Here is a 10,503-nt window from a genome sequence, read left to right on the forward strand (position 1 = left end):
TAAATAATATCCATCACGTGTAAAATTGTTATAATTAAACTACATTCTCCTAATGGGTTTTTTTCTTAGATCATCCCAATTACATACAAAAAATTTCTCAATCATACAACATATACTCCACAATCTCACAAATTCTTTCTTCAAATTTTTAACTAAATTGAGAGATGGGATGGGATTTACCAACCCCAGTCTCATCCCGTATATGCAAGTGAGATGAAAAAATGTCTCACTCCCGTCCTTATATTTTTTTTTTTGGAAAAAAATATGTCTCAATCTCGTCCCAAAAGAGATGGGATCCTAGGGGATCCTATCCCAATTAGAAAAATTATCATTCTTAGTTGGCAATGAAACGGAATCGGATGAGATTTGCCAATCCCAGACCCGTCCCGTATATACAAGTGAGATAAATAATGTCTCACTCCCATCCCTATATTTGTAATATTTAGTTATGTCTCACTTTAGCTCCTTTTCTTTCGAACATATTTTTGTTATTAAAGTTTTGGAATTTGTAATATATACTAATAATAAGAAAACATTCTTATTGCGGTCTTTTTCACGTGTCGTGCCTTAACCCATCTTTAATTGTGCCATGCTTTTAAGGTCCACGTGCCTAAAATTCTAAGTTTGGCCTAACCCTTGTGCGTGTCGTGCTAGGCTGGGCATCGAATTGTATTAGATATGTATCCCAATTACATACAAAAAATATGTCACACATTAAAACTTCGTGATAAATAATGCTAGGAAGTTTTGGTTCCCACCCAAATTCTCTACAAAATATGTCAAATAAGCATATAAACAAAATAAAGGAGGAGAATAATATCAATCACATAACATAGATTTTATGTGGAAAACTTCACTATCAAAGAAAAAATGCAGCCATCAAGAATGACTAAATAATATCCATCACGTGTAAAATTGTTATAATTAAACTACATTCTCCTAATGGTTTTTTTTCTTAGATCATCCCAATTACATACAAAAAATTTCTCAATCATACAACATATACTCCACAATCTCACAAATTCTTTCTTCAAATTTTTAACTAAATTGAGAGATGGGATGGGATTTACCAACCCCAGTCTCATCCCGTATATGCAAGTGAGATGAAAAAATGTCTCACTCCCGTCCTTATATTTTTTTTTTTGGAAAAAAATATGTCTCAATCTCGTCCCAAAAGAGATGGGATCCTAGGGGATCCTATCCCAATTAGAAAAATTATCATTCTTAGTTGGCAATGAAACGGAATCGGATGAGATTTGCCAATCCCAGACCCGTCCCGTATATACAAGTGAGATAAATAATGTCTCACTCCCATCCCTATATTTGTAATATTTAGTTATGTCTCACTTTAGCTCCTTTTCTTTCGAACATATTTTTGTTATTAAAGTTTTGGAATTTGTAATATATACTAATAATATTAAAATGTGAAATAAAAGATTTTGTGATATAAATCAATTTCTTTTTGTTATGTTTTGGTGCCTTTTAATTTTACCAATAAATCAATAGGCAATGATCCAATTCAATTTTTTATTTTTTAAAAATAAATTAACTAGTGATACCATGGTAACAATAATCATAGACACTAATAAAATATCAATAACTACTAACACTATGGTGTCATAATATCGGTGATACTGTAGTAATAGTAATCACTGACACCACTTACAAGTGTCACTATTTTCTGACTCCCAGATTACTTACACAATTAACAAGTGTCAGTGAAAGCAATTTCTGACACTATTCTAAAGTCAGTAAAGACCATTTTTCTAGTAGTGATAATATCAATCACATAACAAAAATTTTACGTGGAAGACTTCTCTATCAAAGAAAAAAAATAGCCATCAAGAATGACTAAATAATATCCACCATGTGTAAAATTATTATAACTAAACTACATTCTCCTAATGGTTTTTTGCCTTACTCTATCCCAATTACATACAAAAAAATTCTCAATCATACAACAATATTACACAGTCTCCCAAATTATTTATTTAATTTTTTGACTAAATTGAACAACTTTATAATTTGTGCATGTTAAGACTTGTCTTAAATATTGTTATTGGGCACTTATCTATCAGCTTCTGGGCCACGCCGTTTATCCAATACAATTGGAAGTCAAAGTCTAAAGTTTGATTTCCTCAATGTTCTGGTCCGACGATTCTATTATTAGGCTCTTACTTTGAGAATGTTCTAGTTACACAATACTGTTATTAGGATCTTACTTTATGCTTGTGAGACAAGCAGTTTCTCTATCTGTGCACAACTTTAGTTGCCAATCTCATATTAAGCTATTAGGCTCTTACTCTAGGACTCTTACACCTTGAGAAAGTTTTAGTAAAACAATACTATTATTACGCTCTCACTTTAGCCTTTTTAGATAAACAATTTCTCTATCCGTACGTAACTTCGCTAGCTAATTTAATCTGACAAATTACATTTGACAATTACATTTTGACAATTACATTTCTGCAATATATCTTGCTTCCATTTCTAGTAATTCATTATTTAAAGATGTCGGTGGTGCGGACAAAATCATACAATTGCCAAATTAGCTAGCTTGATGACTTGGACTGATATTGTATATACCATGCAAAAAACTCAATATGACCCTGCATGCATATTTTTTTACGCAAGAAAGAGACAAAAACATCGCGCAAACATTTAATGGATAATCGCATAATTTCAACTGCTGAGATAGGGAAAAAATCATCCTCACTTGCAAAACTAGTACTGATTAAATAAGATTTATTAAAAGATATATATAACGATCCTTTGTTATATTCAAAGTTTTACATATTTTGCTTAAAATATTAATCCACTCAAAAATGATTAAACAAGCTGAATAATTAGATAGATGCTGATAAATTATAAGAGATAATATAGTGCGGGAACTCTCATTTTTTTTCATGTGAACAAACTTTTAAGCCGTGCAATTTAATAGAGTCAGCTTTCAATGCTATTAAATCGCATGACTTTATAGTTTATTAAAGATTAACTCTGTTAAGTTACGTGTCTACATAAAAAAAAAATGAAAGCGCCCGCACTTAAGAATGATTACACACATATAACTAACCACCAAGCGCTTTATATAGTGGCTACCACCAAGCGCTTTATATATTGGCTACGAACTATAGTATAGAACTAGATGGCAACAGGGACAGCATGAAGGGGTTCAGCCTTTTGTACGGTGAGGCCAAATTTATCTTCCATGTCCATGTTGTGGTTATCAAGCTTCCAATCAAAAGAGTTAATAAGTGAACCCAACATTAGATGTAACATTCTGATTGCCAATGGTAAACCAGGACAAATTCGTCGTCCAGCTCCGAAGGGAATTAGCTCAAAATTCTGGCCTTTGAAATCAGCATTTGACCCTAAGAACCTTTCGGGAATAAAAGTGTGTGGGTTGTCCCATGTGCTTTCATCTCTGCCAATAGCCCATACATTGACAAAAACTTGTGCACCTTTTGGCACTGTGAAGCCTGCAATTGCAACATCTTTTGTGGCTTTGCGGGGAAGTAATAAGGGAACTGCAGGGTGCAATCTCAAAGTTTCTTTAACAACAGCTTGTAGATAAGGTAGCCGAGTGATGTCAGATTCCTCAATTGGTTTACACTTGCCAACTGTTTGTTCTAGCTCCAATTTTGCTTTCAATAAAGCCTCAGGGTTGTGGAGTAGTTCTGCCATTGCCCATTCCATTGTACTTGAAGTTGTGTCATTCCCCGCAATAAACAAATCCTGGTATACGAACACTGTTATTTAACTTGTAATTTGTACTAGAAATTAAGAAAAAGGAAAAGAAATATTACCGCAAAAAAGTGCTTGAGATGTTTTGTTTCAATCTCAACACTCTTGTCTTGGATAATATTGAGAAGAGTATCTAATATATCTTTACATTCGGTGCTAATACTGCAACCATGTTCTTGTCTATGCTTCAATCGTTGATCAACCAAGCGATCAAACACCTCGAGCATCTTGGCACTATAAACTGTGATGCGGCGCTTTATCCCCTGCAGATCAAACTTTTTGAGAAGAGGAAAATGGTCGGACAAGTTAGGCTTTCCTACTTCTTCCAAGATACCAGAAACTGTATCCTTAAACTCTCGCTCATTGGGATTAACCAAATCAATAGAAAAAATTGTGTTGGATAATAAATTAAGTGAAGTATTGAAAGCAGCTTGGCCAACATCTATTGCTTTACCCGCACGGAAATTGTCTTCAACATGAGCAAGAAGGTCTTTGATTTTCTTGCGCCGGAGCTCTTGATTGGCATCGAGTTTCTGACTAGTGAAAATATGCATGTTGCTTATTTTTCGAAGATTTTTCCACATTGTTGAAACTGGAAGCCAGGCCAAACTGAATTCATGGTGCGGGAAGGGCAGTGACAAGATTGCTTCAGGGACCATTCGATCACAGAATGATAAATCATTATTTTGAAGGATGGCTTTGGCCATGCTTGGAGAAGAAACCACTACTGTGGTCACCTGGCCAAGTCTTAGACTCATTATGGGCCCATGAATCTTGGCAAGCTTGGCCAGTGACTTGTGAGGTTTAGCACCTAGCTCCAGAAGGTTTCCGATCACTGGATAAGGCCTCGGTCCCGGTGGAAGCTGTTTGTGTCGTCCTCTGGAAACGAAACTTAAAGCCATCACCCAAACCAATGTGAATACAAGCCACAGTATGCAGTTAATTAACAAATCCATCTTTGAATTGAAGTTGATATTTTGATTTCTCTTTATTTGAAAGTCTCTTCAATACCGTCCCTTCACTTTCTTTTATAGTAGTACCTGGACTCTGGAAGTTGCTTTCTGTCAAAGTTATGGTTGGGAGGTGCCGGCCAAGGAAAGAAAAAAAAGGGAAACTTTGACAAAGAAGAAAGAGGAAGAAAAATGGGTGCCGCCCAAAGAAAATAAGGAAAAAGAAGAGTGAAGAAGATAATGGCGGTGAGAAGAAAAAAAAAATTTAATAGCCAAAACTTTGGCTATAAATAGAGAGGCTCCCTCCTCATTTTATTCATTCCATTTTTTCTTAAGTTTCTCTTCTCTGTTTTGTAAAAGAGAAAGAGTTGTGTGAGAGATTAAGAGTTTTAATACTCTTATGTAATTAGTGAGTGAGAGATTGGGTGTATTAGAGTTTTGAGTAGTAAGCTAAAATATTACAATACTTGTAATCCTTATTTCACTAGTGAAATATTTTTCTTCTGTCTTCGCCCGTGGACGTAGTCTAAAAGTCGAACCACGTAATTTTTTATGTCCTCTTTTGTGTTTTTTCTTTATTTTCTTCTAATTTTATTTTAGCTGTATGTCTACTTCACCCACCAATTTCCTAACACTTGCACTATTGTTTCACAACTATTTCAAACACATAACTAAATAAAGTTTTTCGAGTCATGTCACTTTCATATTGCTGGTTCCTTGGGTAATTTGGTCTTCTTAAGACGAGCATTTATTTTGAGTAGAAAGGTCCAATGAGCTTTGATCGCATGAGATTTGAGTTGGAGTTGTTTCCGATCCCCAGGATGTAAAAAATATCCATCCTACAATGCGGGTTCAGTAATAACCAGCCTACGGATGAGGCATACTTCGACTGGGCTTCACTTTGACAAGCTTAGATTTGGTTTGGAATTCAAATTTTATAAAAAAAATATATAAAATATACATTATTTAAAATAATTATATATATTTGGTGAAACCAATTACATATATTTAAAAGTTTATTCATATTTTGAAATCTAATTTTATTAAAATTAAAATTTAAAAATTATAAATAAAATAATTAGAATATTTTTAATTGGAATTGTTCCCAGTTCCCACTTACCATTGACTTTAACCGTTGACCAGACTTTAACCCAAATTTTTTTATTTTTGGTAATTTTTTATGCAATCTTAAATTCAAATATTCGTATGTTTATATATTTTTTTAGAATAATTAATTGAAGGTCCATATTTAATATAATTACATGTGTACCAGTGGTAATAAATACGTGATGATTATTTGGTTTTACATGTGAACAACAAATTGGCCCAAAAGAAGATTTATTATTTGACATGTTCTTATTATTAGTATTTGATTACTATATCAAGATATCACTTACAAGTTAATAGTTTGTCCAAATGTGAAATATTAATGGAGTGTCCATAATCTTGAGATGAAGTTTACCTTTATTTGAATTTAATTTTGTTTTAAGACTAATATGAGATTGTTTTGTTTGTTTGTTGTTCTCTGTTCAGTTATGTCTGTTGTTAGTATTACTGCCAACATTAATTCTATTCCTATGCTAAATGACTCTAATTTCAAGTCATGGCAAGAGAACCTCTTAATAGTTCTCACAGGCATGGATCTTGACATTGTGTTAAGGGTTGATTCTCCCCCACCACTTGCGGATGAAAGTACCCTTGATAACAAGAAGGATATTGAAAGGTAGGAGAGATCAAATCGCATGTGTGATGATTATAAAAAAGAATATTCTGGAAGCATTCTGGGGTTTAATGTTTGAAAAGAAACTACAACTAAGGAGTTCCTTGCAAAACTTGAACAGAGGTTTATTAAGAACAAAAAGACTAAAATTGATATACTCTTAACAAGCCTAATTTCAATAAGGTGTAAAAGAAAAGACAAAAGTAAGAAAAAGAATAAGAAAGTTGCATATACAACACCTCAAAAGAAACAGCAAAAGAAATCGGATGATCCAAAAGCTGTTAATTACTTTTTTTATGGAGCTGAAGGTTATGGTTTGGTTTGTTCTGAGATTAATTTAACTTTAGTACTTAGACACATATGGTGGATAGATTCTAGTGCAACAACTCACATCAGTATGTCTATGCAGGATTGCTTGAATTGTCGAAAGCCTGGTGATGTTGAAAGATACATCTATGTGGGCAATGCAAGACTGTTGAAGTTGAAGCAAATGAAAAATTCAGATTATTATTGAAGACCGGATTTTATTTGGATCTCGATTAAACCTTTTTTGTTCTATCTGTTAGATGAAATTTGATTTACATTTCCGCTTTGGACAAATCTGGTTATTCTTGTTTATTCGGAAATAGAAAATTGAGTTTCTTTCATGATTCAAAACTAGTTGGTTCTGGTTCTTTGTCAAGTAATGATAATCTTTATTTGGTTGATACAATTACTTCATTTAATGAATCCTTACAATTTAGTACATTAAGTTTAAAGAGACAATTAACCAATGAGAATTCAGTTGTGTTATGGCACAGGAGTTTGGGTCATATATCTAGACGGAGAATAGAGAGACTTGTGTCAAACGAAATTCCTGAACCCTTAGATTTCACAGAGTTTGATATTTGTGTTAACTGTATCAAGGAAAAAAAACCAATAAAAGGAGATTTGATGCTGATAGGACTTTGGATGTCTTAGAACTTATACATACGGACATTTGTGGGCCATTCCCTGTGGTTGCTTGGAATGGTCAACAATATTTAATAACGGTCATAGATAATTTTTCTAGATATGGCTACAAATGTCTCTTTTATGGAAAGTCACAGTCCTTGGATATGTTCCAAAATTTTAAGGTTGAAGTTAAGAATCAACTTAGCCAAAGAATTAAAGGCATCAGTTCTGATCGTGGTGGTGAATATTATGGCAGATATGATGGTTCAAGTGAACAACGTTTAGGACCGTTTGCTAAATTCATAGAGGAATGCAGTATCATCCTACAGTACAATATGTTAAGTTCACCTAGTATGAATGGTGTTATTGAAAGACAAAACATGATGCTTAAGGATACGGTGAGGAGTATAATAAGGTGTTGTTGGAAGACAAAAGATGAAATAGGACGCTTAAGGATATAGTGAGGATTATGATTTGTCATTCTACCTTACTAGAATCACCATGGGGAGAAGTGCTTAAGACGCAAGTGTATATCTTTAATAGGGTTCAAACTAAAGCAACTGCCAAAATCTCTCATGAGTTTTGGACAAGTAAGAAGCCTAGTCTAAAGCACTTGCATGTTTGGGGATGTCTAGCTGAGGCATGTTGAGTGTTAGAAAATGCATATTTATAAAGGAGAAAACCGTCATTTTACATTTTAAGTCTTACTAACAACCCTTACTTTTATATATTTAACCTTCTTGTGATTTAATTACATGTGTTTTATTTTAATTAAGTATTTTATGTATTTTAGGGGCATTATAGTCATTTCACAATAAAGGAGAGATCAGACGGCGGAACGGACATCACTGTATACGTTACTGTTCACGACACTGTTCACATAGACGGATGATGACGTGGCATTGACCGATGATGTGGCATTGACTGATGAGGTGTCACGATCCTGTTGGACTAAAATTCTTATGTACTGTTGATGGTGACGTGGCAGCATATCAGTGGACGAAAAATCCCGCGTACGGTGCATGCATCACACAGGATTATTTTCAACCAAACTGCGTTACTGTTCAAAGTCGGGTCAAACCGTGTTACTGTTCATCCGCGTGGTCAAACCGTGGACTGTTGACTGATGACGTGGCGCAATCCTGAGCGTCCAAACTGTTTTTAATCCGATGGCCATGATTTACTCCATGTATCTATAAAAAGGGGGCCTCCCCCCCTAATTTGATATCTCTGAATCCATTTTTGGGATCCATTTTCTGTAATTCCTTCTCCATCTTGTATTTTCTTCGTATTTTAATAAATTCCCATTTTGCCCCTAGTTCAATTATGAGTGGCTAATTTTCTTTCAAGCTTGGGTTGAAGGTGAAGTCTCAACATGTGTCATGGGCTTAATTTGGTAAATTTATTTTCTCTTCCCCTCTAGTTTTTGTGGATGTTTTGACTTCTCGTCGACAAATAATACTAATCTTGTCTAGTACCGCCTTGGTTTCACCGGCCCTCTGGTACAAGGTTATTATTATTTGGCACGATAAGCCCTTAGCACCATATTGATTAGAGCGTGGTTCATGAGGTGTGGATTCCCCCCTCATGATTTAATTGGCATTAATACGGATTATTTAGCCCATGATGCATGTTCATACGGATCCAGATACCCAAGTACGTTATTTCAATAGAATTCTCTTCAATTTCTTCTCGCCATTTCAATACCAATTTTAGAATTTATTCTCGCCATTTTAATTTAAGTTGTAGCATATTCCAAACCATTTCCACCACAAATCCAATCACCCATTCACAAAATTAATTCTACACAATTAAAATCCACCTCCTCGTGGGATCGACACTCGTCACCATTGATCTATACTATAATAGATTCGTGCGCTTGCGAGTATATTAAAATTTGCACAACAAGTTTTTGGCGCCATTGCCGGGGAGGTAAGTAATTTTAATTCATAGAATTAATTTTTGTGAATAATTTCTTTTATTTGTTTTCTTGTATTTTTTATTATTAAAAAAAAGAGTGAATCTACATTTAAAGGTTAGTATTTCTTTTCTTTTTCTCTTCTTTAAAATTCTGTTATTTAATTTTCAAGTTATTTTTTTCTTTGTAATTTTTGTTTATTTTATTAATTTAATTTTTATTTAATTTATTTAATGTATTTTTTTTGTGTATTTTTATAGAAAGGTTTTAATAGCGCAATAAGGTTAGTATTGTAATTTCTCCCTCTTCTTTATTTTTATTTGTTTTGTTCCCATCTTTATTTTTTATTTTATTTGTTTTGCATGCATGGTCGTAGGTCATTATTACCTAATCTTGAACCTATCGACCTTGAATTAGAAAAAACACTTCGCACACAAAAGCACATTAAAAATAAATTTGAAATGGATTTGCAACCACAAGAGAGGCCATTTAAGGACTACTTCAATCCCTTAGCTAATTTGAGTACATCATGCATAAGATACCCAAATGTAGCTGCTAGGAGTTTCGAATTAAAACCTAGTGTGCTAAATTGTCTCTCCACATTTTATGGCCTAGAAAATGAGGATCCATATAATCATCTGAATGATTTTCATGCCATTTGTCAAACTTTTAAATATGAAAAATTTTCAAACGATGATGTTAAACTTAGACTATTCCCATTTTCTTTAAAGGATAGAGCTCGTTCATGGCTTAATACATTGCCTGCTAATAGCATTGCATCATGGGAACAAATGGTTACAAAATTTTTAAATAAATATTTCCCAGTGCATAAAACCAATGCTATTCGCAGGGAAATCTCGGAGTTTACCCAGAAAGATGACGAGCAATTTTTCGAAACATGGGAGCGATTCAATGGGCTACTCTTGAAGTGTCCACATCATGGGTACGAGAAATGGCACCAATGCCAATACTTTTTGGAGGGATTATTGCCAAATATGCAAGAATGGCTAATGGCAACAAGTGGAGGAGAGCTAATGTCAAAAAGTGCATCCGAGATTTGGGAATTCTTCCAGCGACAAGCGGATAATTCCCAACAACAGAGTCGATCACTTAGGAATACTAGAAGAATTAAAGGAGTAAATGAGGTTCAAATTGGCGAGTCAACTTCGGGAATCAAAGAAGTCAAGGAGATGGTTGAAGGTCTTGCTCGACAAATAGCATCGTTATCGACTGTTAAA

At 34.1% G+C, this 10,503-nt stretch overlaps 1 protein-coding gene, 1 long non-coding RNA gene and 1 other non-coding gene across 3 annotated transcripts; 1 reads left to right on the top strand and 2 right to left on the bottom strand.

Moving 5' to 3' along the window:
• Positions 1 to 2,731: 2,731 nt before the first annotated feature.
• LOC102631286 (geraniol 8-hydroxylase-like) lies at positions 2,732 to 5,012 on the bottom strand. The gene is made up of 2 exons (XM_006487386.3): positions 3,807 to 5,012; positions 2,732 to 3,735 (listed from the first exon to the last, which is right to left on the bottom strand). The coding sequence occupies exons 1-2, from the start codon at positions 4,698 to 4,700 to the stop codon at positions 3,142 to 3,144; spliced, it is 1,488 nt and encodes a 495-aa protein (XP_006487449.2). The 5' UTR covers positions 4,701 to 5,012; the 3' UTR covers positions 2,732 to 3,141.
• A 36-nt stretch (positions 5,013 to 5,048) lies between these two features.
• On the top strand, positions 5,049 to 7,059 carry LOC112497024 (uncharacterized). Its single transcript, XR_008051165.1, has 2 exons — positions 5,049 to 6,417; positions 6,824 to 7,059. It is a non-coding gene; the product is annotated as an uncharacterized LOC112497024 (long non-coding RNA).
• A 3,048-nt stretch (positions 7,060 to 10,107) lies between these two features.
• On the bottom strand, positions 10,108 to 10,211 carry LOC127899478 (small nucleolar RNA R71). Its single transcript, XR_008051355.1, has one exon. It is a non-coding gene; the product is annotated as a small nucleolar RNA R71 (small nucleolar RNA).
• Between the last annotated feature and the right edge of the window lie 292 nt (positions 10,212 to 10,503).

The sequence above is a fragment of the Citrus sinensis genome, chromosome 8 (genome assembly GCF_022201045.2).
Source record: "Citrus sinensis cultivar Valencia sweet orange chromosome 8, DVS_A1.0, whole genome shotgun sequence".
Taxonomy (NCBI): domain Eukaryota; kingdom Viridiplantae; phylum Streptophyta; class Magnoliopsida; order Sapindales; family Rutaceae; genus Citrus; species Citrus sinensis.